At 59.6% G+C, this 24,427-nt stretch overlaps 8 protein-coding genes across 8 annotated transcripts; 5 read left to right on the forward strand and 3 right to left on the reverse strand.

The window, feature by feature from the left end:
- Nucleotides 1-64: 64 nt before the first annotated feature.
- RHTO_04938 (uncharacterized protein) lies at nucleotides 65-806 on the forward strand (the record flags this gene model as incomplete). The annotated part of the gene is made up of 2 exons (XM_016418601.1): nucleotides 65-300; nucleotides 386-806. The coding sequence occupies 2 exons, from the start codon at nucleotides 65-67 to the stop codon at nucleotides 804-806; spliced, it is 657 nt and encodes a 218-aa protein (XP_016275877.1).
- Nucleotides 807-1,010: 204 nt separating this feature from the next.
- RHTO_04939 (heat shock protein Hsp90) lies at nucleotides 1,011-4,130 on the forward strand (the record flags this gene model as incomplete). Its single annotated transcript, XM_016418602.1, has 12 exons — nucleotides 1,011-1,160; nucleotides 1,235-1,252; nucleotides 1,330-1,387; nucleotides 1,446-1,577; nucleotides 1,637-1,758; nucleotides 1,816-1,988; nucleotides 2,057-2,336; nucleotides 2,401-3,069; nucleotides 3,130-3,304; nucleotides 3,358-3,503; nucleotides 3,563-3,678; nucleotides 3,737-4,130. The coding sequence occupies 12 exons, from the start codon at nucleotides 1,011-1,013 to the stop codon at nucleotides 4,128-4,130; spliced, it is 2,433 nt and encodes an 810-aa protein (XP_016275878.1).
- A 377-nt stretch (nucleotides 4,131-4,507) lies between these two features.
- On the forward strand, nucleotides 4,508-5,629 carry RHTO_04940 (glutathione S-transferase kappa 1; the record flags this gene model as incomplete). The annotated part of the gene is made up of 7 exons (XM_016418603.1): nucleotides 4,508-4,568; nucleotides 4,627-4,717; nucleotides 4,787-4,829; nucleotides 4,888-5,034; nucleotides 5,122-5,322; nucleotides 5,418-5,472; nucleotides 5,535-5,629. The coding sequence occupies 7 exons, from the start codon at nucleotides 4,508-4,510 to the stop codon at nucleotides 5,627-5,629; spliced, it is 693 nt and encodes a 230-aa protein (XP_016275879.1).
- A 2,067-nt stretch (nucleotides 5,630-7,696) lies between these two features.
- Nucleotides 7,697-8,481, forward strand: RHTO_04941 (long-chain acyl-CoA synthetase, putative; the record flags this gene model as incomplete). Its single annotated transcript, XM_016418604.1, has 4 exons — nucleotides 7,697-7,885; nucleotides 7,950-8,061; nucleotides 8,118-8,256; nucleotides 8,316-8,481. The coding sequence occupies 4 exons, from the start codon at nucleotides 7,697-7,699 to the stop codon at nucleotides 8,479-8,481; spliced, it is 606 nt and encodes a 201-aa protein (XP_016275880.1).
- Nucleotides 8,482-8,603: 122 nt separating this feature from the next.
- Nucleotides 8,604-10,398, reverse strand: RHTO_04942 (glycoside hydrolase family 18 protein; the record flags this gene model as incomplete). Its single annotated transcript, XM_016418605.1, has 7 exons — nucleotides 8,604-8,620; nucleotides 8,831-9,048; nucleotides 9,112-9,281; nucleotides 9,340-9,596; nucleotides 9,654-9,868; nucleotides 9,933-10,022; nucleotides 10,094-10,398. The coding sequence occupies 7 exons, from the start codon at nucleotides 10,396-10,398 to the stop codon at nucleotides 8,604-8,606; spliced, it is 1,272 nt and encodes a 423-aa protein (XP_016275881.1).
- A 1,457-nt stretch (nucleotides 10,399-11,855) lies between these two features.
- RHTO_04943 (general amidase GmdA) lies at nucleotides 11,856-13,842 on the reverse strand (the record flags this gene model as incomplete). Its single annotated transcript, XM_016418606.1, has 7 exons — nucleotides 11,856-11,974; nucleotides 12,031-12,157; nucleotides 12,215-12,665; nucleotides 12,742-12,921; nucleotides 12,979-13,403; nucleotides 13,492-13,533; nucleotides 13,612-13,842. 7 exons carry the CDS (start codon nucleotides 13,840-13,842, stop codon nucleotides 11,856-11,858), a joined length of 1,575 nt encoding a protein of 524 aa, XP_016275882.1.
- A 2,093-nt stretch (nucleotides 13,843-15,935) lies between these two features.
- On the forward strand, nucleotides 15,936-17,162 carry RHTO_04944 (urea transporter; the record flags this gene model as incomplete). The annotated part of the gene is made up of 6 exons (XM_016418607.1): nucleotides 15,936-15,939; nucleotides 16,001-16,106; nucleotides 16,161-16,234; nucleotides 16,361-16,579; nucleotides 16,637-16,798; nucleotides 17,035-17,162. 6 exons carry the CDS (start codon nucleotides 15,936-15,938, stop codon nucleotides 17,160-17,162), a joined length of 693 nt encoding a protein of 230 aa, XP_016275883.1.
- Nucleotides 17,163-19,398: 2,236 nt separating this feature from the next.
- RHTO_04945 (Rho guanyl-nucleotide exchange factor) lies at nucleotides 19,399-24,351 on the reverse strand (the record flags this gene model as incomplete). The annotated part of the gene is made up of 14 exons (XM_016418608.1): nucleotides 19,399-19,602; nucleotides 19,659-19,711; nucleotides 19,769-19,870; nucleotides 19,934-20,067; nucleotides 20,128-20,220; nucleotides 20,280-20,430; nucleotides 20,484-20,573; nucleotides 20,631-20,690; nucleotides 20,751-21,528; nucleotides 21,586-21,855; nucleotides 21,917-22,219; nucleotides 22,290-22,490; nucleotides 22,548-24,130; nucleotides 24,222-24,351. 14 exons carry the CDS (start codon nucleotides 24,349-24,351, stop codon nucleotides 19,399-19,401), a joined length of 4,152 nt encoding a protein of 1,383 aa, XP_016275884.1.
- Nucleotides 24,352-24,427: the final 76 nt, after the last annotated feature.

Raw genomic sequence — 24,427 nt, forward strand, 5'->3', positions numbered from 1 at the left:
CCGAACGAATTGTACGAGTCGAAGGATTCGCACAGCTTCGCCCCTCTCCTCTCGACCGCAAGCCATGCCCAGCTCAACCGCCTCGCTCCAGGTTCCGGGCCAGTCTACAGCTATTCCGGGCTCCAGTCCAAAACACCAGCTCCGCCAACGGTCGCCGCAGGGCAAGCGAGGCAAGCCCCGGAGGAACAGCGCCCCTCAACCGCCTCGACGGCTCAAGGAACGATTGCGGGACCTGCGCGAGCAAGTCTGGTTCTTGCCTGCAGTCTTGTTGGGCGTAGCGTGCTTCTTGGGACTTCTCTAGTGCGTCCGCGAGCTCGTGTCGCTCACATTCCCCACCTCGTCCTTCGGGATCGTGATGGAGAACTGACTCTCGCTTGGACTGCAGCTCTGCCATCCGGATATCTTCGCATTCCAGCGACTACTCTACCTTTCCCACACCTCGCCGCCCTCCCTCCCGCCACACTGCCGTGAAACCGCCCTCGCCGCCCACCGCCAAAGTCGTCCCCGAACCGCTCGTGCGCGCCGGCAATGGGAACGCCAAGGCGCACGACGTCCTCGACGAAGCGGTGCGGCACGCGCTTGAGGATGCGTGGAAGTTGCCGCCGCATGTTGCGAAGCAGAGCGACGGCGATGCCTCGAGGGCAGGCGAGGCGGTCAACTCTGGAGGTGCGGACGCTGCGCAGGGTGGCTCTGACAAGCAGCGCACCCTGGCAGAGCTGTATGCGGACCTGGAGGAGTTGGGCGTGAGTGCGCACGAGCTTCAGGAGGCGCTGGACGAGGCTATGAGGGAGTCGGGCGAGCGCTAGGTGCTTCCTTTCGTGCAGTGAAGGTCGGCAGTCGATGCAGCGGCTTCCGCCCATCGAAAGAGCGAGAGGAAAAGCGCAGCACCCGGCGTCGTTTGGCGTTTCGCTGACCTTCGCAAGATTGAGACGTGTCCGGCCACATCGTCACTCCGCTCCTCTCCCTCGAACACCCGCTCGCTCGCATTGGCAGGCTCAGGCTAGCACAGTATGCGGCTCACACGGCTCGTACCAGCACTCGCGTCAGTCCTTGCGGCCACCGCGGCTGCTGCCGCCGGCGCTGGGGACGCTGCTCCACAGGCGACCTTCCTCTCGCCCGAACAGCTCGCAACGGCAGGCGGCGAGAGCTACACGTACCAGGTGCGCTTCCTCTTTGACTGTGAGCGTACTCGCTGCCGGGGGTGCTGACCCGCTTGGCCGCTGATTTGGCGCAGAGCGACATCGCTCGTTTGGTGAGTCCCGCTGGCGGTTGCTCCACTCGTCTGGGGGGATGGCTCATAGTCAAAAGCTGACAACAAAACTGTTGTAGATGCGAGTTGTGGTCTCGCACTTGTACCATGACCGCGACGTCTTCGTTCGCGAGCTCCGTTCGTTACCACCTCGAAGGTCTGACCATGTTGCGATGCTCACCCTTGCACCTGGCAGTCTCGAATGCCAACGACGCCCTCGAGAAGGTCCGCCTGATCGCCCTCACCGACCCCTCTATCCTCGAACCGGCAGAACAGCTCAACGTGACAGTTCTCGCGGACAAAGACAGCGGGCGCATCGTGATCCGCGGTGCGTACTCTCTCGGTACCATCGACCCGTTCAGCTGCTTATCGAGCCGCGCGTCGCAGACTCTGGCGTTGGCATGTCGAAGGAACAGCTCGCAGCCAACCTCGGCACCATCGCTCGCTCCGGCACATCCGAGTTCCTTGAGAACCTCGAGAAGGGCGACGGCGGCAACCTCATTGGACAGGTGAGCGGCGCCTGCCCTTTGCGAGTTGAGCGCGAGCTAAGTGTGCGTGCGACCCAGTTCGGTCTCGGCTTCTACTCCTCGTTCCTCGTCGCGGACCGCGTGACGGTCGCCAGTAAGACGGCAGATGACACGGAGCAGTGGGTGTTCGAGAGCGAAGCGAATGCGGACGGGTTCAAGATCGTCAAGGACCCGCGCGGGCCGACGCTTGGCAGGGGAACCGAAATCACGCTGTGCGTTCCCTCTTGGTTGTCTGCACTGCGAGCACGTCAACTGATCAGGGCGCACTATCACCCCTCAGCTACCTCAAGCCGGACGCGGCCGACGAGTATCTCGACTTGCCCAAGCTTCGCTACCTCATCCAAAAGCACGCCGAGTACAACGCTGCGCCTATCTACCTTTGGTCCAGCGCTTCACTCGATCCTTCGGTGAACGCTGTCCCGGTCGTTGAGGCAGAGGATGACGAGATCAAGGTTGAGGACGAGGCCACGGCTGTTGAGCAACCCCAGTGGGATCTCGTCAACGACCGTCCGCCTCTGTGGATGCGCGACTCGAAGGATGTCACGGAAGAAGAGTACGAGGTGCGCAACGGTTCCAGCTCTGCCGCGCTGCGGTCCGGCTGATTCGGACGACTTGGCATTGCAGAACTTCTACATGAAGACGTTCGACTCGCCCGACGCTCCCCTCGCCTGGGCGCACTTCAAGGGCGACGCTGGAACGACGTCGTTCCGTGCCTTGGTCTACATTCCTTCCGCCCTGCCGAACGACTTTTACTCGAAGGACTACATCTCGCTCAACTCGCTCAAGCTCTTCGTCAAGCGCGTCTTCATCACTTCCGATCTCGGCCCCAACTACCTCGAGCGCCACATGAACTGGATCAAGGTCTTTATCGACGTCGATGACCTCCCCCTCAATGTCGGACGCGACAGCCTCCAGAAGACCAAGGCGTTGGCGCAGATCAAGAAGAACCTCCAGAAGCGCGTGTACGACCTCTTTGCTCAGATTGCCTCGCAAGACCCGAGCAAGTACGCCGAGCTGTACGAGAAGGCCGGGGTCGCTCTCAAGGTCGGGGCCGTCGAAGACGCCAAGAACCGCGACCGCATCGTCAAGCTGCTTCGCTTCACGACTTCGGCTCAGGAGAACTCGACCAGTCTCGACGAGGTCGTCGCGAGGCGGAAGCAGGGCCAGACGCAGATCTACTACATCGCCGGTGCGGGCCAGAAGAAGGATTCCCTTGAGAAGAGTCCGTTCGTCGAGCGCATCCTGGCGCGCGGCTACGAGGTCCTGTACTTTACCGACCCTATCGACGAGATGGTGCGCGGCGCTCATTCCCTTCTCGCCAACTCGCAAACACTGCTGACAGCAGTCGAGCAGGTCATCAACTCGGTGCCGACGTATGGCGGTCTCCGCTTCCAGGACGTCGCCAAGGACGGCGTCAAGTTCGGCGACGAAGACGACGACGAGAAGAAGGAGGAGGAGGACCTCAAATCGACGTTCGCGCCGCTCGTTGGCTATCTCAAGAAGGAGCTCGCCGAGTTTGTTGACAAGGGTGCGTCTGTGTGTTCTGCTAACAGAACTACCACTGATGTGTGCTCGGAACAGTCACAATCTCTACCCGCTTGACCACCTCGCCGTGCCTCGTCACTGCCGGCACGTACGGCTACTCGGGCAACATGGAACGCCTGCTCGCGGCGCAGAACCAGGGCAGCGACAACTTCATGCTCAACTTTGCGAGGATGCAGAAGAAGGTATGCCTCGTTTGCTCACCTCTTCAGGTCAACAGTCGGGCTGACGGATGTACATCCAGAACTTTGAGCTCAACCCGAAGCATCCGCTCATTGAGCGCCTGCTGGAAAAGGTCGACGAGGCTGGCGATGACGAGGACGCGCTCGCCGAGCTGAAGGAAAGCGTGTCGGTGCTCTGGTCGGTCGGCTGCTCAGAGTCCCCACGAGCGACTCGGCTGACTTCTTCTTCTTCCCAGGCAAACTGCGCTTCTCAAGTCGTCCTACCAGGTCCCCGACCCCAACTCGTATTTCTCGCTGGTCGAATCGATGCTGCGCAAGTCATTGGGCGTCTCGCAGACGGCTCAGGCCGAGGTCGACGTGAAGCCTGCGCCGCCCGTCGAGACCGGTCCTCCCCCTTCCGAGCCACCGCCTCCGCCTTCGTTCGACGAGGACTTCCTCGCAAAGGACGAGGCTCTCCGTCACGAACAGGAAGAGGCCGAGGAGGCTTTCGAGAAGGCGTCGGAGCACAAGTGGGTCGACTGGAGCTCGGTCAAGGAGAAGATCGGCGAGGGTATCAAGGACACCGTCAAGGCGGCAGTGCCGGACCTTGACACGGACGTTCCCAATGCGCCTGTCCACGAGGAGCTGTAAGGAGGAGGAGCGAAGAACAGGGTGTCGTTCATCTGCAACAAGTCGTCGCAAAGTGCCTTCGGTCGTACGCAGCGAGTGATCCGAGCCTCGGCAGCAGCCAACGTCCCTCGCTGCGACCGCTTGCTGGCGCAACGTCGCCTGTTCTCCGGGTTCGACACCTTGCCGGAAACCCCGCAAAGCGATTCTGTTCTCTCGCTCCTTCCTTCGTCTCGCTCGCGTCTCGTCTCGACAGACACGATCCCTGCTCTACCTGTGCGCTTGACCTGTCATTCTTCCGAGGGCCAGCTTGCTCACGGTCGCGTCGTCGCTCACCCCCACACTCGACCGATTCGCGTTTCGCGCTCTTCGCTTCGACCCGCCGTCCCCGGCAGCTCGCGATGACCAGCATCACGCTCTACTACGATGTCGTCTCACCGTGGACCCTCTTTGCGTACCAGGGTACGTGCGGGCGCCCCTCTCCGCTTTTTCGGATTATCAACTCACGCTTGCTTGCCAGTTCTGAAGCGATACCGCCAGCCCTGGGACTTCCAGCTTGTTCTCAAGCCCATGTTCCTCGGCGGCGTCATGCAGGCGTCGGGCAACAAGCCGTACGTGCCAGTTCTTCTTGCCCTCCGAGACGGCATTTTGGGCTCACCGAGATGCCTTTCGTCGAACAGGCCCATCACCGTCAAGAACAAGGGAATCTGGATGAACCAGCACGTGCGTGGATACATCTCGTACTGGACCCGCTGTTGGCTTAACGGCGCACACGGAACAGGACCTCCCCCTCCAAGCGGCTTTCACTCAGACGCCCTACAAGTTCCCCGAGACCTTCCCGCTCAACACCATCCATTGCATGCGCACGCTCAGGGCAATTGCGGACGTAGCGCCCGACAAGCTCGAGAAGGCGACCGACTTGTTCTTCGTGAGTGTGTTCTTGGCTCGCCCTGGCTCGACCCCGCGTTCTGCGCTTGCTCGCATGCTGCGCCGCGCTTACCCTCTTGCATTGTAGGGCGCCATCTGGAACCCCCCGGCCGGCACCCGGGCTGAAGAAGCCATCAAGCCGTCGGCCTTCCCCAAGCTCCTCGGCACCAACGGCCTCTTCTCCGGTGACGAGATTGAGAACATCATGGAGCTTTCAACTAGCGATGACATCAAGAACAAGCTCAAGACGGAATCGGGACAGTTGGTGGAAGAGGGTGCTTTCGGTTTCGTGAGTCGAGCCATCTCTGCCCCTTGCTTGGGCTATTCCCCCCAAGTCTACGGCTCGTTAAAGCACTACCATGCTGACTCTTCTGACTGCTTCAGCCCTGGATGGTCGCCAAGCGCTCCGATGGCCAAACCCGCCCCTTCTTTGGCTCGGGTCCGTGGCTTTCTTCCCATTCCTCACCCCGCACTCTGCTCACTGCTCCTTCACTTCCACAGACCGCTTTGAGCATATGGCTTTCTGGCTTGGCAAGGAGTGGAAAGGACCGCTCCCCGATGGCAGGAAGCCTGCAGCCGGCCTTCCCAAGCTGTGATGCGCCGTTCAATGTGACCCTGCTCTGCCATTGTCTCTGCTGTGTATGATAAACATGATTGTGTGTACATCTTGTGTCCGTGACCTCTGAGAGACTTGTGGAGAGCTGGAATAGGTGCTTCTCCGCCTGCGGTTCCCTCTCCCTCCGTGCCTCGAGGTCTGTCAAGCGATTAGTGAGAACAACGCATATCGGCACTCACCCCGCGAATAATCTCCTGTGGCTTAGTTGGCAATAGCTTCATGCTTATAACTTTTCAGGCAGTAAAAGCGCGAAGCGCTTTGCTACTGGGAAACGTGATGGTCGCGGGTTCGATCCCCGCCAGGAGAAAAGCCTTTCTTTTCTTCTCCTGGCTCTTGGACCCTGTGCCTGGCCAGTCTGTCTTTTGGCTTTTTTGCTTCACTGTCCTGGTGCCAGGACAGGCAAGGCTAAGTGAGGTGCAGTCAAGCCGTCAAGGACAGAGGTGATACTTGTACGAAACTTGCTTTTGCCCACAGTCTGCGGCTGTCCAGCAGAAACACTGTGTGGGAGACGCTCGCTCATTGAGGTGCCCACCGAGTGCCAGGTAACGCACAAGAAAGCCTTGCAATGGCTGCAATAAGCATGAATACAAGTGGCCTCTCCCATGGAATCCCTGAACTTCTCCGCATACTAGTTGATCCTTCAGGCCCTCAAGATGACAACATGGGTCTGTGCAATGCAAAGAGCTGAAGACAGTTGAGCAGGCTGAAAGACACATGAATGAGGATGGCAAGGACCGCTGGAGAGATAGAGAGGACAAGGAAGCAGGGGAGCCTACAGCACTGTGCTTTGAGAGAGAGAGGTTCTTGTTACAACTTGACTCAGGTCTAAGCCCATGGTGACCGGCAGAGGCTGGCTGCTGCAGCACAAATCAGGTTGGATGGAGTATCTACTGAAGCAGAGAGGCAATGGGCAGTGCAGAAAGGAAGGTTGAGCAAGGGTAGAGCGGAGAAGCAGAGGGGGGAGTGAAATTGCGCAACGAAAGGAGGAGTGGCGCTAGGGGGGTGCGGTGCAGTACCCTCGTAGGAGAGGGCATGTAGTGCTAGGAGAAGGAAGAACAAACCCGATCTGCCAAGATACCATTGAGAAAATGACATTCTTGATTTTGACCTTCTTGAGCAGCAATGGCGACAGCAATGGCAATGGGAGCTGGGGATGAGCGGGTCGCATGGTAGATAGTGGTGTAGGGTACTTGTCAAACTCAAAGTGAGCCAAATTGTAGGTGATTTGGGCGAGGGAGAGCGGAAAAGGAGAAGGGGTGATTGGAGCGGGGGTGGTTGTGGCACCGTTTTTCCTTTGATCTGTATCACTCTTCCCTCTCCTGCTTATCCTCCTATCACTGCTCACCCTTTGCAATACCTATCACGCTTACAGAATGGTGGGTAGCGGCAATGCTGAGGAGAGGGGAGTGGCAGCTGGGCTTGCCGAGGAGGAGGCTGACTGTCAGGGTCCGGCTAAGTCAGATGTGCTGGTAGAACAAGTGTCAAGACTGCTCGTTTAGCAGGCAGAGTACCAGGAAGTGTTCCGTACTCTCCACCTCGCCGCACTCACAAGGATGGGAGCGGGAGAAAGCCGGCACGGTGCTTGTTCAAGGCAGAGGCGTCAGTCCGTAGGCAACAGAAAACGGTGCCTTGCATCTTGAGAGGCCATCTTAGTACATGTGAACTCATGCAGCAACTTTGGCAACGATGGCAAGATGACATTGGCACGCGGGCGAGGAGGCAACAAGGTTGCCCACTCCGCGTTCCGCCGCTCAACAACGGTGCGCTCATGAGCGGTCTAGAGAGCTCTGACTCTAACTAAGTGGGAAAACCAGCATCAACTCCCGCCTTGCGAGAGGCGAGGGGAGGGCGGTGGCTGAGGTGGCTGGACTTGTCGAGATTGTGTGCTCCTCACCCTGACCCATCCCACTCACTCTCCTCGCCTTCTGACTTGCTTGACACTGTTGCATCCCGCGGCTTCCTTTACACTTTTTGAGGCCCTGCTGTCGACGTTCCCGAGATAGGCTGCCTTTCAAGCGACCAGCCCTACTCACATGGCGAGATCTGCATGAAGGGCGCCAACATCATTCCCGGCTACTACAAGGACCCGGAGAAGACACACGAGTTGATTGATGAGGATGGCTGGTTGCACTCGGGCAATGTCGGGTCAATCGACCAGCTTGGACGGCCGACGATCATTGACCGCGTCAAGAACCTCGTCAAGCTCAGCCAGGGAGAGTACGTCGCCGTTGAGAAGGTCCGTCGCTCCGTCGCTCTCTTCCTTACATCATGCGCTAGCTTACTGATGCTCATACTCGCAGATCGAGAACGTCTACCTTCTGTGCCCGCTCGTCGCCCAGATGTACGTCCATGGCGACGGTCTCCGCGACCACCTCGTCGCGATCGTCAATGTCAACCCCGTCAACTTCGCTCGTGCATACCCGCTCCTCCTCTTCCTCGGTGCCATCCGCTGACATTGCGTCGCACAGCCATCACTTCAAAGGCGCTCGGCAAGCACCTTGAGCCGACAGACCTCACCGGTCTTGCGGAGGTGGCAAAGGACGACAAGGTCGTCTTGGCTGTCGCGCAGACGCTCGCCAAGTACGCCCGGGATGCGCAGTTGCTCAGGTGCGTCTCCCCTTCCTGACATTGTCGAGGTTGAAGCCATTGACCGTGCGCTTCCACAGCTTTGAGCGCATCGAAGACTCACTTCACCTCCGAGTCGAGCCCTTCCCCGCCGACTGCCTCACCCCGACCTTCAAGTCGAAGCGCAACGTGATTGCCAAGACATACGCAACCGAGCTCGCCGACTTGTACACCAAGGCCAAGGGCAAGGCGAGGGCCAAGCTTTGAAGAGGGATCTCTCGTGTGGTTATTGGTGAAGGGCAAGCACCGTATCCTGCATTCCATCTTCCATGTCTCTTCTCAGGTTCCACACTCGTTGTCTGTCTTGAAACGAAGGTCCCCAGTCTCAGCTAGTGTCCGGACGAGACTGCGCGAGACAGAGAGAGCTAAACCGGCTTCCTCGTGGTTTCAAGCGCTCTCCAGCCTGGCCATAGAACTTCGTGACGCTGGCAGTCGTTGCATGCACGTAAGAGGGTATAGCGGGAGGGCGAGAGAAGGATACACCTAACCATGCAGGAATACAAACATCTATCCAAGCCTTGTCTGACCGCCCACTCAGATAGTCGGGACCGCGGACCGGCGCCTGCGCTCGAGGTGCTCGCGGAGACGCGGACGATCTCGCGCTTGTGAAGGGTCGGGACGGTCGTTGTCGGGTCGATCTTGAGACCCTGGTGGATGGCGCGGACGAGCCTGCCGTCGCTCGTGTCGCCCGAGGTGTCGAAGATGTTGGTGCCGGCGAGGCGGCGCTGGAAGAACTGGCGGGCCTTGTAGTAGTAGGTGCCGGGAGAGTCGGTCCTGCGAAGCGAGAGGGCAAAGGTCAGCTTTGCCGTGTCTTCCGAGTGAAGCGAGGTGACGCACAGGATGAAGGAGAGCGTCACAGGGTTCCAGAGGATCCAGGTTTGCGATGACTGGTCGAGGACGCGCCGGTAGCCGGACTGCGACGCGAAGTAGCCGCTGTTGTAGATGTCCTTGTACAGGAACTGCGGGCCGTTGCCAATGTAGGTGCCGCAGGTCGAGCCTACAGTAGCCTGTTGCAAGAAGGAGGTCAGTCGTGAGTCTGGCACGATGTAGAGGAGCGGGACGCACATATTGATACAAGGAGGGCTTGGTGCCGTCAGGGCAGGTCCGCTGCGTCAACGGTCCCTGGACGTAGTAGCTGTATGAGTAGGCAGGCATGCCGACGAGGATGTGGTTGGCGGCGAAGCCGGCGCCCTGGAGGTAGCTGATCCCAGTTGCAATGCTGAGAGGGTTGCTTGGCGGCGCGCAAGCTGCAGAGAGGGGCGAGTTCATGCCGGTGAAGCCGCTCCAGGTGCCGGTGATGTCGTAGGACATGGTCGTAACGTCTGGGATGTAGAAAGATCAGCGAAAAGACGGGCGAGATTCAAGAGCGATCAATTCACAGTCAAGGACGGCCGCGAAACCGCTCAAGTCGGTGAGCGTGTTGCCATCCGCGCCGACCATGCCGGCAACGTTGATCGAGATCAAGAGACGAGCATTGACACCCGCAACGCTGCGGAGGGTCTGGAGGAAGAGCAGGAGGTTGGCCGAGTCGTTCGGGCTGACGACGTTGTCGCCCTCGCCTTGCTGGCCAGGGTACTCCCAGTCAATGTCGATGCTGCGATAACGACGATCTGTCAGCAGTCGCGAAGCCATTACAGAGGCGGGCAAAGGCGACGCACCCGTCAAAGTTGTACTGCTGCATGACCGATACCAAAGTTCGGGCAAACGTTGCGCGGCTCGTAGCTGTCGAGACGTGCGTCGAAAAGTACCTGTGAGCGAGGAACGGTCAATCCTTGAAAGGCTAAATGCCCTCGTTCTTCGTGCGGCTCGACAGACGCACTGTGAGCCGGTCCATCCGCCGACGACGTAGCTGGTCGTGATGCCGGCGGCGTGAGCACGTGTGACAAAGTCGGTGATGACGGAGTCGCTGATCCCGGCTTGCGAGATGGAGGAAGGACTCGAGGTCGTGGTGAAGACGAAGTAGTCGAGGTGGGTGTAGAGGTTGTAAGGCACGTCGGCGGGGCTCTGCTGGTACGACGGAAAGTAGCCGGAGACGACCTTTTGGCCAGTGAAGCCTGTGCCGTACGCCGAGACGGCCGGAAGGAGGAGGGTCGCGAGTGAGGCGAGCGAGGCGAAGGAGAGCATCGTGGCGATACGCGGGGTGCGATGTGTATGCACTTGGATGAGTAGGTGAGGCTTCGGCTGTCTGCGTGGCTGGCGAAGCTGTGTACGGGGCGTGAATGCCTTGTTTGGCGAGGGCGAGGTGTGCCGGACACGAGAAAGCGAAAACGAGGGACTAGGGTGGGAGTGTCGGGCGCAGCCGGCTGTGGGAGAGAGCGCACTCGCTTGACGGAGGGCACAACAGCAACAGCGGAAGAGACAGACGAGTAGAAGAGAGAGTCGAGTTGAGCGAGCGCAGGCAGGTTGCGTCGAAAACGCGCCCTTCGAGTTCCGGAACCCGGCCCGCAGTAACGCCATTGGTTTGGCGTCGATCGAGTGCAGCGCGAACTGTTCTTCGCCGCTTCTCCGATCGCCTCTAGCTCCGCCCGCTACTACGACGGACTCACGAGACGCCGAGCCACCCTACTATGCCGACTACGTACCGGCGCTTCCTCCCTCAACGCCTATCGCGCCAAGTTCGACCCGTCGCGCGAACCTCTCTGCGAGTGCGGCGAGGAAGAAGACCGGGAACACCTCCTTCTTACGTGCCCGCTCTACAACGATGCCCGCCACTTGCTCCTTCAACACCTTCGACTCCGCAAACTCCCCACCACCGGCCTCCTCCTCGGCAACCCCTCCTACCGCGACCCTCTCCTTGATTTCCTTGACTCCACAGGGCGCTTTCCGCGACTACTGAGGATGCAGGACGCGGAGAAGCAGACAAAGGAATAGTGGGCGGGAGGCGAAGCAAAAGGAGTGGCCAGATGACTCCCCGACCTCGCCCGTTCCCCTCATCCTCCCCCCTTTTCCGCCGTCCTTGCCACAAAACCCCAGCAAATCGCCTCCAACTTACACATCGCCCTAACATCCTCTGCGACTACTCTACACCAGCTCAACCCGCCCCGACCGCGGCGGAACCCGTCGTCGCCGCTCTTCCAGACCAAGATCAAGATACCTCATCTCTCTCTCATTTCGTGACCGATTTGCCTCGTTTCTTCTTCCCCTGACCCCACACACACCCGTTTACCTGCCTAACCACCTCGCGTTGCCCCATTTCCACTCGTCGTCGCTCTATCTCTCTTCCTGGCCTTCTCTTCGTCTCGCTCAATTCTGACTCGTTTTTCGCCCTATCTGTCCACTCCAATGACTCCCACCCATCAGTAGCATACCCTCCTCTACCGTTTTACGCTGTGGCAGCCAGCCTCTGCCGGTGGCCATGGGCTTAGACCCGATCTGACTTGAAACAAGAATCTCTCTCTCTCTCTATCTGCGCGTTCTGCAACTCCTCTCCCCCGTCGCCCTCGCCGCTTGCTCGCCGCTTCAGTCGAGTCCTCTCACTCACGCTGGCGGATAGCACTGATACGACAACTTCATGTTGCACAGAAGGAGCAGGATACGCAAGGGCTGCAGGCAGAGGTACAGAGTAGGGCAGACAAGCGTACTCAGGCCGACTGGAGGGCCTCAACCGCCAACTCCATCATCTTGATGACCGCCTCATCCTCGCCCTTCCTGCCAATGAGCTGAAGAGCGACGGGCGCGTCACGGTACACCTCGGCGTCGTCTGCAGGTGTACTAGTTAGCAGAGGTCCTGAAGGCGCTCAGACGGCAGCAACGCACAGCGCTCGTAGTTGATCTTGTCAAAGTCGCTCGCAAAGTCGTATGGCTCTGCCTTGATGTCAACAGCCGGGTCAACCTTGGTGACGGGGAAGACGGCGGCGGGATAATCGCAGAGGTTGCAGATGCCCTGCTCAACGCAGGCGAGGTCAGTGAGGAAACGCTTGAGACTGGTGGTTCGACGCACGGTGTAGAAGATGTCTTGCAAGTCGCCGTGACGGAAGCTCGGGTAAGGTGCCGGCGGGGAGATGAGCGCGACGACGGGGCAACCGGTGCCCGTGAGCTCCTTCGTGCGTTCCCAGGCGGCGAGCTGTTCGGCGATGTAGTCCCGCCTGTCGCGGCAGAGCTGCCAGAAAGCGTAGGTCGAGACGGCAGGGGGCTTGACAACACCCTTGAAGGCACCCTCCATCAACGGCTCGCCGGAAGTGGCGCACTGCGTCGCGATGGCCTCGCCGCCGTCGGCGAGGAAGGGCTTTGTCAGGATCGACGAGCCCTTGGCGGCGTCGACAGGCGTGTAGTCGATAACCTTGTGGCCCTTCGCGAGAAGCGCCTTCTTCATTGTCTCGAGCGCGCGCAGGTAAGGCGGGTCTGGCTTGGCAATGCCGTTGTGCGAGATGAAGCCGAAGCAGAGCGGACTCCTGGCCGCCGCCATGCTCGGCAAGGTGGTAGGCCGAGTAACTCCACGGCATGTGCAGGGCGAGCGGGTCGAGGCACCAAGGTTCGGCGTCAAGGGCGGCCTTGAAGAACAGCTTGACGCTGTCGAGCGACGACGACATTGCGCTGAGCACCAAAGGGATGACCGTGAAGCCTTCCGTCGAGTTGGTCGAGCCTCCATACGGCATCCGTTCGAAGCTTGGCCTGAGACCGTACAGGCCGTTGAAGGCGCACGGTATCCTGCGGGTTCGGCGAGCGTCAGCACTGGTCGATACGGTTTAGACGACTGCGACGCACCTCACGCTTCCGCCAATATCGCTGCCTATACCGATAGGCGAACCGTGAAGGGCGACGAGAGCGCCTTCTCCGCCCGACGATCCTCCGGCAGCGAGCGCGCGGTTGTGCGGGTTTGTCGTGCGGCCGTGGAGATTGCAGACGGTCTCGCCAGACATGAGCGCCTGCGGCATGTTCGTGAAGCAGTAGAGGACTGCCCCGGACCGGAGAAGGCACTCCGCCATGGCAGAGTTCTTCTTGGCGATACGGCCGACCCAGCCGACGTAGCACAGGTTCATCTCTTCTCCCTCGACATCGATCTGGTTCTTGAGCGAAACGGGGAGGCCATGAAGAGGTCCCGAAGGCTTGCCTGTGCGTGCGAATTCGGCGTCGAGGTGTTTGGCGCGCTCGATGGCGTGGTCAAAGAAGATGTCGGTCAAGCAGTTGGTCTGCATGCAGGGCGCGTTTGTCAGCTACGTCGAAGCCAAGTTGAAGCATCCAGCTGATGAGGTGGAGAGGAGGAGTAGTGGAACGCACAAGCGCGTGCTGCGCAATGACGGCGCGGTGGCAGAAGGTGCGCTAGAGAGCAGTTCGAGCACAGCAAAGCGTCAGTCGAGCAATGAGTCGAAAGCGGTGGGAGCGAGACCCACCGTGGACCTGCTCCGAGGAAAGGTCGCCCTTCGCCAACTTGGCGACGAGCTCGCCAATGCTCGATCCGGTGATGGCGATCTCCTCACTGCTGAGGACATCTTTGAGCGCGACGCTCGTCACGTTCAGCTGCTTGGGGGAGACGGTAGGGACTGCAAAGCCCGTCGCCTCGACCTTGGCTTTGAAGGCCGCTTGGGCATGCGCGGCAGTCTGCTGCCAGTCGGGGATAACGGAAGGCATTGTGACGAGGGTGTCTAGGGGTGCAGGAACCGAACAGGTGCGGTGGAGAGGCGGGAGAAGGGTCCTCGTTCCCCACTCGTGTTCCCTCCAAGCGGCAGCCGGCGGCTGAGGGGCCAGCGCTATCTTGCCGAAGCTCCAGGTGTCTCTGCCGGCGGGAATCACTCGGAGCTGGAGTTCCAAGGGGTGGGATACGGACGGATTGTGGATGCAGGTCCTCCTTGACGTTGTCCATGGGTTCTGGCGGCATCACAAGACGCGTCCGTTGGTACCAAGGAGGAGGCGCTCCGCGACTTGTGGGCTTTGCCGTCAGCACCGATAAGCTCGCCCGAGAGTATCTCTTGCTAGGCAGACACACCCCTTCTTCCTCAGAGACGCGCATCTCGTTCGCGCAGTTGCAGGCAAACGGCCCGCAAGGATCGCTGACTTCTCGGCGCTGGTACGCCCGATAATCCGGAGCGGCGGCTCATCAGGGCCTCGGCCTGCGGAACGGCGACTTCCTGCCTTCCGTTGCTCTTTCTCTATCGCTGTTTGCCCTTCTCGCCCTCGCACAGCCTTTATCCTCCTTCAGCAACGACTGTCGGTCGGCGCACCGGCTTCCGGCTTACCTCGCAGTCCTCTTCCCTTCCTCGTCCTCTCCTTGCGCATCTCATGTCGGGCTATCCCGAAGGCTCTCGCGAGTTCACTCGCCTCCTGCCGCCAGGCTCAGGCTATGAGGCGAAGGAGGCGGTGCAGGAGGAGGAAGCGTCAGCAAGGGCACGGGATGAGCGCAGGGAGCAGAAGGCGCACCTGAAGGGTCGCCTGGCGTTTGTCCCGGCCATGGCGGAGCTGTCGAGCGGGTCAGAGAGCGAGACGAGTGATTGGGAGGAGGCGAAGGAGCGGGCGCGCCATCTTGCCAAGTCCAGCCACCTCGGTCATCTCGCTCGCGTCGCCCCCGGCTCGCTGGGCGACGATGCTGGATTCCCCGCTACGATCTCAGCTCTCTGGACCGTCGGCACAAGCGCGCCGTCGCGGAGCGACGGACCGCGGAATGGGCGTCATCTCCTCTCGCCCGCTCCTTCGCCCTCGTTGCCAAGTCCGCCTCAGCGGCTCATAAGTACCACGCCGGTCTCTCAAGACGACAAGCAACTCTCCTCTGCCAACTCCGCACAGACGCGTCCGCCCTCAATGCCCACCGCGCGCGATTCGACTCGACGCGAACTGACCTCTGCAAGTGCGGCGAGGCAGAAACGCGGGAACATTTCCTGCTGCTCTGCCCGCTGTACAAGCAGGCTCAACACTCCTTCTACAAGCACATCCGACTCCGCCAGAACCCCACAGTTGCCCTCCTGCTCGGCAACGTCAACGTCCGCGCCCCCCTCCTCGACTTCATCGCGTCCACCGGCCGATTCGCTCGCCTGATGGAGCCAGCGAAGGACGAGGCGCGAGAAAAGGATACGAGGGAGGGATTCGGCAACAGCGGGACGTAGGAGGACTGTCCAAGGACCTCAAGTACGTCGACCCGCACCCACTCAACCTCCTTTTCGACTCTCTCTCGCCCAAGCCGTCGTCGATCCGCCCCGCTCCGGGCTCGGCAAGTACCGGTCATCACTCTCCACCACACAACCCGCCCACATCCCATCCTCGCCTTTGTCGTCGTTGTCGTCGCGGTCCAAGAAGGTCAAGATCAAAAATGGCATTATTTCGATGGTTTCTCAACGGTTTGGCTTCGTGTTTCATTCCTCCTACCCTACACACCCTCTTCTATCTGTTCACCATGCCGCACTCTTTCATCTTCACTTCTCCCCATTCTCTCGCACCTTCTCGTGCTCTCTGTTACTTGTCCGCTCCAATGTACTTACTCATCTATTTCTTCACTTCCTATCGCCTCTCCACATCAGTAGATACCCCACTCAACACGTTATGCGCTGTGGCAGCCTGTCCCTGCCAATCTACATGGGCTTAGCCCCGATATGACTTGAAAAAAGGAACTTCTCTCTCTCTCTCTCAGAGGCTATGGCGTTGTCGTTGGCGTGCCTACAAGCTACCTTGTCTCCGGTCTGCCGTCTTGAGCTCACATTTCGCTCCTTCAGGTCGGCGCCTTCTTCGCCCTCGCCATGAGTACTTTCGCCCGCTCTCTCGCCTGTTAGCCTGCAGGTAAGCTGACGTTTGCGGCTCGCAGTCTTCCTCACGCGCCTACAAGGCCGCTTCACTCGCTTGGACCCAAACAGCGCGACTGAGTTTGCCACAGCTTTGCGCACTGTCAAGCCAGGCCTCATCTGCTGCGGGTGCGTCGCTCACACAGTCTGCCAGCTGCGCGTAGCTGACGTTGTTTGCGGCAGAATTGTCTCAACATGGACTTGGTTGGCCACCCTACTTCAGTCTTCGGCGGCGACGTACTCGAGCGGCTTGAGCAGTGCATGGTGGTACGGTGTAGGAGGCACAATTGTAAGCGAGGCTCACCGTGCGAGGAAGACGAGTCCACGCAGAGTCGTAGACTGATCGATTCCTCCCCTCCTCCAGCAAATCTGCTTCTTCGCAGCGTGCGCCGCCAAGATCAAGCAGAATGCAAACGGCACCGTCACCTTCCCCGAGATCGCTCGCGCAGGCTACGGCTGGCCTTGCCACCTCCTCTTCACCTCGTTCTTCCTCATTTGCGCCCACATCGTCACTGGCTCCCTCGTCCTGGGTGCTTCCGCGACGATCAATGCTCTGACCGGTGCAAACATCATCGCCACCAACTTCCTTCTTCCCCTCGGAAGTATGTAACCATCCTGGACGCCTGTCAGAAGCGCGCTGACCTGGACTCCGCGTGCAGTGCCGCCCGCAGCCGTAACGATCGTAGGCGACGGCGGCGTGATCGCAATTCTCCTCGTCGTCTTCATGGCGGCAACCTTCGCCTGCTCTGCTGAGCTTATCGCGGTCTCGTCACTTGTCACCCGCGACATCATCGAAGCGTACCGCCTGTTGTCAGGCCCTTGTGAGTTCTCCTGGACCTTTCCAAATTTCACCAGATGCTGACCGTCTCCTGCCTGCAGATTGTCCTCTATTCACAGACTGTCAGCATCCTTCACAGGTCCACTCAGCCTGGGCTGGAGCTTGCTTGACCATGCATCCTGCTACACCAGCATTGATCTAGCTGTAAGCTGGTATTACATTTGTCTCTCTCCAGTTGCCCAGCTGGCTACTTACTATGCCCGCCACTTGCTCCTCTAGCACATCCACCTGCAAACAAAACCTACTGTCTCTACCGCGGTCCGCGGACCCTCTTTGACTTCCTCGACAGCACCGGCTGCTTTCCACAGCTGAGCACGCAAGCCAAGGTGGAGAAGAAGGAGAAGTAGAAATGGTACCCGGAAGAAGCAGAGGAACGCGCCGACGATTCCTCGCTAGGATCAACCTTTCCCTCCGCATTTCCCTTTCCCTCCCTTCCTCCGCCAAAAGTCCTCCGATCACGCTCTCATGCCCTGCACTGCCAACCCAGCACAACAAGCGACTCCAGAACCTCAACTCAACCTGCCTTCACTGCGCCGGGACTCATCGCGGCCGCTCTTCCGTCGCGGCTCTTCCAGATCAAGATCAGTGATCACCATTTGTCTCTCACGTTGGGCTCTCTTCCGTCTCGTTTCAAGTTCCCCGGACTCGACATCCACCTCTCCACGGGCTTAGCTAGCCTGCTCCGTTTGTGGCGCCGGTCTTTGTCTCCTCTTCACCTTCACCCTCGCGCCTCCATCCTTTCGACACTCGTCTTTCTGTTCCCCACCCTCTTTCATTCTCTCTCGCACTTCATTGTCACCCCTGTTCTATTCTCATCAGTAGATCGATCACTCGACTTTGCCTCGTCCTCTCTCTTATCCTTAGGCTACATCTCCCCTCGCTCGGGATCCAAAGCTCAAGTCACTGTTATCTCTTCCGTGGCCGGGAGATTGACGATCAGCAGCTATCCGACCCTCCCATCGCTCGACGCCGGTCTCGCAACTTCGCTCGAAGACTGTGCGTCTTGCAGAGCCCGCCTCACCTCCCCCTCACTCCCCAACGCTCAATCACAATACCTGACTGCTTTCTCTGCTTTCTTACCTCTTCACCACTCTCCAACACCCTTTTTAGCCACTCTATTAGTCTTCCAGCATTGGTAGTATACCCACTCTCATTGGTTTGTGCTGTAGCAGCCAATCTCTCTGACAGTGACAGTGAGTGCCCGTTCCAACTAAACAACATCCCGCTCTGCTCTCTTGGTCAGTATTCCCAGTCTCCTTTGGATTGCCGGTCATGCTGTATGTACTTATCTCGGCTTCACCTTCTCTTGAGTCTTGACCTCCTGATGCTGGCTTGTATATGTTGGGCTGGGATTGCAGTAGACCAAGGTCCTAGCATCACGCTGAGGATGCTACAGCTTGCAATGTCTCCTCATGGGTTGTGAGAAAGCTTCCAGAATCTGGCGCAACATTTGTCTGCTTCTCGCTAAATGAGTCCCCTCACCCAGCAGTGACTGTGCTGACAATGCAATCCCGTCAACTCACTGAGCAGATCTAGCCTAATGACATTCTCTGCGAGTGACACGATGTATGCCGTTGTCACTGGAGTGCATTCTGCGGAAGACTGCAACATTGCAAAGGTCTTTTGCCTTACTCCTTGGCTCTCTCTCTACTCGCCTTACTTGATCACTCGCTTCGCTTCACAGGCCAATACTGCCCATTGCCGACCCTCAAGAACTGTTTCAGATGTCCGAAACCCTCTGTGCATGCAAGACGCACCGTCCTCAGCACGATGTGAGGACAGGCGTCTGGCGCGAGTTGAAGTCGGGCGAATGCAGCGAGGCCAAAAGATACCGATATGGGCACTGTTCCAGAAGCGAGAGAGAGAGAGGAGGGAGCGCTAAGAAGAGAGAGAGAGAGACCCGAGAGGAGCGAGGGGTCTACAGCTGGATCAATCACTCGACGTCTGTGCTCATTGTTTCCACCGCAACCTGTCAATCTGTGTTCGTTCGAGATCATTCGAGCGAATCGAGTTGAAGACGAGAGGAGCGAGAAAGGCAAAGTCGAGGCGTCTGAAAGAGTTGTTGAGGCGAGCGAGCGTAGCAGTGCAGCCCAAAGCCTGCTCTGGCTGTATCAGAACACTCACTCACCTTGTTGGCTTGGTCTCCTTCTCCCTTCCTCTTTGTGCAATGGTTGAGCCAACTTCAGTCTAGGTCTTCCCATTGACAGTGCTTAATACAACACCGGCTCACGTACTGTTGCGCAGCCAAGCTTCCGTTAACCACCAAGCTTACCACCGTAACATCTATCAAACTTGTCTTCCTCCGCCTGCTGGGGCCACATGCCCGCCTGCTGGCGTGACATGCTCTGGGTGCCGCTGCTGTTGAGCAAAGCGAGGTAGCGGAGCAAGGAAGTGGACTAGTGACAGAAACACCCGGTGTTTCTGCGGGGTCTCAGGAGTAGCAAAAGCGATGTGACTTTGCAAGATTGTATAATGGAGCCAGCAATGCCCCCTTCCTCGGCACTCCACCCTAACAAACGTCCTCCTCCGGCTCGCTTGTCTTCATCAGACAGTAACAAAAGAGAGAGAGAGTGTCCTTGATATTCAGGCAACAATGACTACTTCATAGAGAACGTGGAAAGTGCCTTGGCGCATGGAAAGATGAAGGCGACGGTCTGGAGGGAGGACAAGGTCGGAAGAAGGAGATCCCGAGCCAAGACTAGGCGAGAAGTGGCTTCGTGGAGGAGCAGACGCAATGGCGGTACCGTCATAGGTCAGGGAGATGTGGGCACCTGTGACGAACTGGACCTGCAAGCGTAGACAGATAAGACAGGGACTGACGAGGAGGATGTCCGCAGACGTACCAAGCGGCCTGTGAAAGCATGCCGGATCTCAACAATGGTTGGCGAGATGGCGACTGCATACTCAGAGCTGTCAGCGCAAGCATGCTCCAGCCAGTGAGGGTAGAACGGACAGATGTAAGGGGCGCAGTAAGCCACCTGCTCCGGTTTCGACTCCCACTCCATGAACGGTCCTTCGACAGGCTCGCCATGGCGCCCAACATGGAAGGCGAACTCTAGTTTGCGTCAAAGCGTCAGCAAGCGAGCTAATCCGTGACGATACCGAAGAAGCTGCTCACCGGTGTAAGCGAGCAAGAACTTGCTCTCGGCGATGCGAAACATGCCGAGCGTCGAGGCGTCCTCGCAGCGCTTGGCGAGCAGGATCGCGGCACGATCTTGACGGGAGGCTGGAAAGTCGGGAACGGTCATCGTCCTGGCAGGGGCGGAGTGTTAGCGCCGCAGCAGCCCGACATTCTCACGCGAGAGGACGGACCGCATCGAGTCGAGGTCCATGATCTCGATTCCGCGGGAGCCAATGAGAGCGAGCTTGCTGCGCTGGAAGTAGAGCCCGGTGACGAGGGAAGGCCTGTCGCGCGGAGCAGGGTCAGTCACGAAGCGGAACAAGCGAGCCCGGTCGTAACGCACATGAAGAACTCCTTGTATGTTCTGAACCATTCGGGGCGCCCGCTGCCGAGACCGAGGAAGCGACCACCTCCTCCCGTACGCTTGCGCTCGTCTTGACCAACGGGCTCGAGCGCCTTGAAGACGGACTCCTTGACACCGCTCTTCTTGGCATCTGCACTGTTAGGATTAGCACTGTGACACATTCAAAGGGACAGATGGCCGCACAGATAACGAGGGTGCGCGAGTCCACCTTGCCGCCGATCTTGCCGACCTTGAAGAATGAGACGTCCTTCTGTCCGCTCAAGCGCTGAGGTGCTGCAACTCCACACTCGTCAGCAGCTGAGAGACCGAGTGGAGTGGGAGATGACGCACCCTTCGATGCCTGATCTAGCTTCGTGCCGGTACTGCTCGGGATGAGAGCTTCGAGCGCGTCTGCGTCACGCACGGCGTCAGTATGGCCACTGCAGGAGGCGCGAGAACCATCCGACGCACATGCGACGAGAACCTTGTTTGCGATGACAAGCAGGAACGAGAACTCGGGGAGAACGGCACATTGCGTGATGCCGGCGAGGTGGACGACTTGCTGCATCGTCTTCGGCCGCCCTCGCCATCCGACGAAGATCCCCTCAGCGCAGCCGGCGATGATGAGCCATAGCCCGTCGACTGTCATCAGCGGCGTCGAACAAGTAGGCCTGCCGAACTGGTTGGGTGCGACGGACGCGCCGCTGAGCGAACCGATCGTCGACGTCGTACCAAAGGTCTGGTCCGCCAGCGGATCGAGGCGGACGACGCGGCGCAGCTCTTGATGCTGAAGGCGTTGCGTGACGGCCTCCTTCAGCATCTCCTCCCACTCGTCCCTCACACCCGCCGAGTCGACGTAGAAGTACACGAGGCCGTCGAAGCGGCCGAGCTGAAAGTACGAGACGGGGTAGAGGAGTTGCGTGCCGTCTGCGGCCGGCTGCGGTGTTGCCTGGGCGACGCCGGTGCTGCGGGTGCTTCGCAGGTGGAAGCCGGATGAGCGGGGGATGGGCGGTTCGGCGAAGCTCGTCGTCTTGAGCTGCACGAGATCGAGCGGCACCGGCCGACGAGTGATCTGGTACTTCTGGTGGCCGCTGCGATCGGGGCGCGGCGTCTTCGTGAAGACCAGGTAATTGTCGAAAAGGATGAGGTGACCGTCTTGGAACTGGTCGGCGAAGGTACTTCCCTCCGGACGGCGGTAGATACGACCGGCCATGAAGAACCGGCGCGACGTGTCCGAGAGCTCAAGATCCTGCGGCGGAGGTATATCAGCCGAGTCGGCAGGAGCCTTGACGACGAGCTCACTTACAAGGGTCGTGCCGGATTTGGCGACGAGATCGCGACCGAACTCCTTCAATGCCACCCTGCTCTTCGTCGCGTCAATCCCGGCGTTTGCGTCGGCGCCCTGCTGACGGATGACCTGGACGGCTTGAGACAGGTATTCGCGATCTGGATCGCCTTCTGGCGTGTTCTTGAGAATCTGCTCGAGGAGCAGGATGTAGCGCAAGCCGCGAAACGTAGCGCGGTTGTGGAAAGTGTCGAAACCGCGCTTCGACGCCTCGGGTCGCTTGTGAAAATCCTATGGGGCCGGCTGCAGGGTCAGCCAGAGTTGCATGCATAGGCAGCGGTAGCCGACGCACCATGAGCAGTTCCTCGAAGCGAGGGTTTGCAGCCTTCTCCTCTTTGAAGAGGAAGTCGGCCATGGGAAAGTTGGTCGTGAAGTGGAGGTAGGCAGGTCCCCATTCGACGGCTGCTGCGAGGACGATCTGGCCGATTCCGCGAACGACGTGGCCTTCTTGCTGTTTCTTTCGCAGCTGGAGGAGGAACGCTTGGCTGTGCTCGCGTATTTCGGAAACGTTCAGAAGGACGGAGGAAAGGAAGGACTCGAGTCGTTCTGGCGGAATGATGGGAGGCTTGGCGGACCGCAGAGGCTCGACGAATCCCTAAGAGGAGAAGGGGGTGGACGTCAGCTCGCTGTCGGTACTCTGGTCGACACGAGGGAAGCGCCCGCACAGTTTCGATGAACTGCAGGTCCTCAAAGTATTTCTGCTCGCCCTGGATGAGCTCAAACACCTGATTTTGATAGGCGATCTCGCTCTTGGACAGCGAGTCGAGCAAGGACTTGGGAACGGAAGTCGCCCAGTTGTCGGCTTCCTCGACGATCTCGACGGCGGAGATAGCCGACAGCGTACTGCCGACGCGCGACAGCCCAGTCTGCAAGGTTCCAGGAGGTCAGCGAGCTACGCGCGACTGCTCGGAGATGGCGCGTACATTGCGGCGATTTGGACACGTGTAGGAATAGCAAGCTCCGTGATACCCGCTCGTTGAGAACTGGCCGCAGTAAGGACTGTAACACCTCGCCAAGTCGACAAAGACACCGGTCGGAAGCTCGGCCGCAGGATCGTCGTGTCGGCCTCCAGCGAGGTCGTCGGGAGAAGCGCCTCTGCCGTCGCGAATCTCGTCCTCCAGGAAAGCGTAGACGTGGCCACCCGGCGCGTCTCGTAGAGGCGAGTCGGACCAGTCGACCTCATGAAACCACAGCGCCTGCTGCATCGAACGCGCGATGGCAAGTGCGAGCCGGCGATCGGAATGCGCCGGCGGAGGCAAGGCCTGACGGATCGCGGAGACAACGTCTTCGCCGGTGAAGCCGTAGTGCTCGATCGAACCCTTCTGCCGAGAGCCGTGAGCGACGTGATCCTTGACGTAGACGGCGAGGTCGCTCAGCAGCGCGGGATTGAGGTATTGTGGCCGCCCGCCACCGAAAGCTCCTGCACCGTCGGTATCGAGTGCCGGGCTTCCATGCCCGGATCCTTCGTAGCTGTCTGCTCGTGGGAAGGACGAAGAGGCATAAAGCGAGGTATTGGGCGAAAGTGTCGCGTACGACGGGCGATGCGAGATGTCGGGCGACGGCGAAGCCGTGAAGGAAGGTATGGAAGGGGACGAGATCGTACGCGACCATGTCGAGTTGGTGGAGTGACTGCGGTGCACAGGAACGGCGGAAGTCTCGAGCGGCGGGGACATCAGAATCGTCGGCTGCCGGGGAGCGGGAGGGCGCGGCGGACGAGGCGGGGGAGAGTACTGAGTGGTCGTGGAGTCGGCACTCGTCATCGCCGCGCTCTGAAGCGCGAGGTCATCAACAGCAAGCCGGGAAGGCAGGCCGTCACCCTCCGCCGTCCAGTGCTGGTAGGCGAAGCTGTGATCGCGACGTGCTGATCGCGTGTATGATCCAGCGGACGACGACGACCGAGGTGGCGGAGTTACTTGAGCGTGGGCCGCCGCTGGCAGCTCGTCCGGACGCGGCGACTTGTCGGCCAATGGTCGGGACGTCGTTGGCGATCGATCGGAAGGCAACGAATACAGTGAATACTGCGCTGAATCGTCGGAGAGACGCACAGGGCGATCTCGAAGGTTCAGAGGCGGCAATTCGGGCGGATCCGACGTGTGAGGGCGAGGCGAGCTGGTGTAGGCCAAGTATGGAGGTTGCGCACCGGTCGGGACCGACGATGCATCAAAGTAGGACCCGTTCGATGGGCCAGCGGGTTCGGGCGGGCTGCTGAAACCGCCGTAGCTCGAGATAAAGCTGGACTCTCGCCATTCCGGATCAGCCCTCGACGACGACTGATAAGTGGCGTATGTCGCTGGCCGAGTGAACACAGGTGGTTGCGCACCCGGGGGCGGCGAAGGAGCGGCATATGCGGCGCCAGGAGGAGGGGGGTAGGGCGGGACTGGCGCATGGCTGGCTGGAGTATATGACGGGTACGGCCGGGAGTTTGGTGCGTTTGCGACATTTCGGGAGCGTGCCGACGAGCTGGGCTGGGGAGGATAGCTGGCGTAGGAATATCCGGACTGAGGGCCTGGAGGAAGAGCAGGCCTGTCAGCGCTGCACGCCAAGTCCAGCCGCCGCGTGATTGACTTGTCGCTGCTTGTAGAGCCTCGGAAACTCACCCTTTTCGTACAGCGTGCCCTGCCCCTCGTGATTCGTCGACGTCGGCGTTCGAGCAGAGGGCGGCGGTGGGGGAAGAGGCCTTTGGCGCTGCGGCTGCTCGCCGGCGAAGTAGGAGTACCCCTGAGCCATCAAGCCAGGCTGTGCTAGCTGCTCAGCCAGTCAGGCCGTACCCAGCCGTGAGCGGGTGTGTGGGCTTTCGAGAGGA

Source organism: Rhodotorula toruloides (assembly GCF_000320785.1).
Source record: "Rhodotorula toruloides NP11 unplaced genomic scaffold Scaffold3, whole genome shotgun sequence".
Classification (NCBI taxonomy): domain Eukaryota; kingdom Fungi; phylum Basidiomycota; class Microbotryomycetes; order Sporidiobolales; family Sporidiobolaceae; genus Rhodotorula; species Rhodotorula toruloides.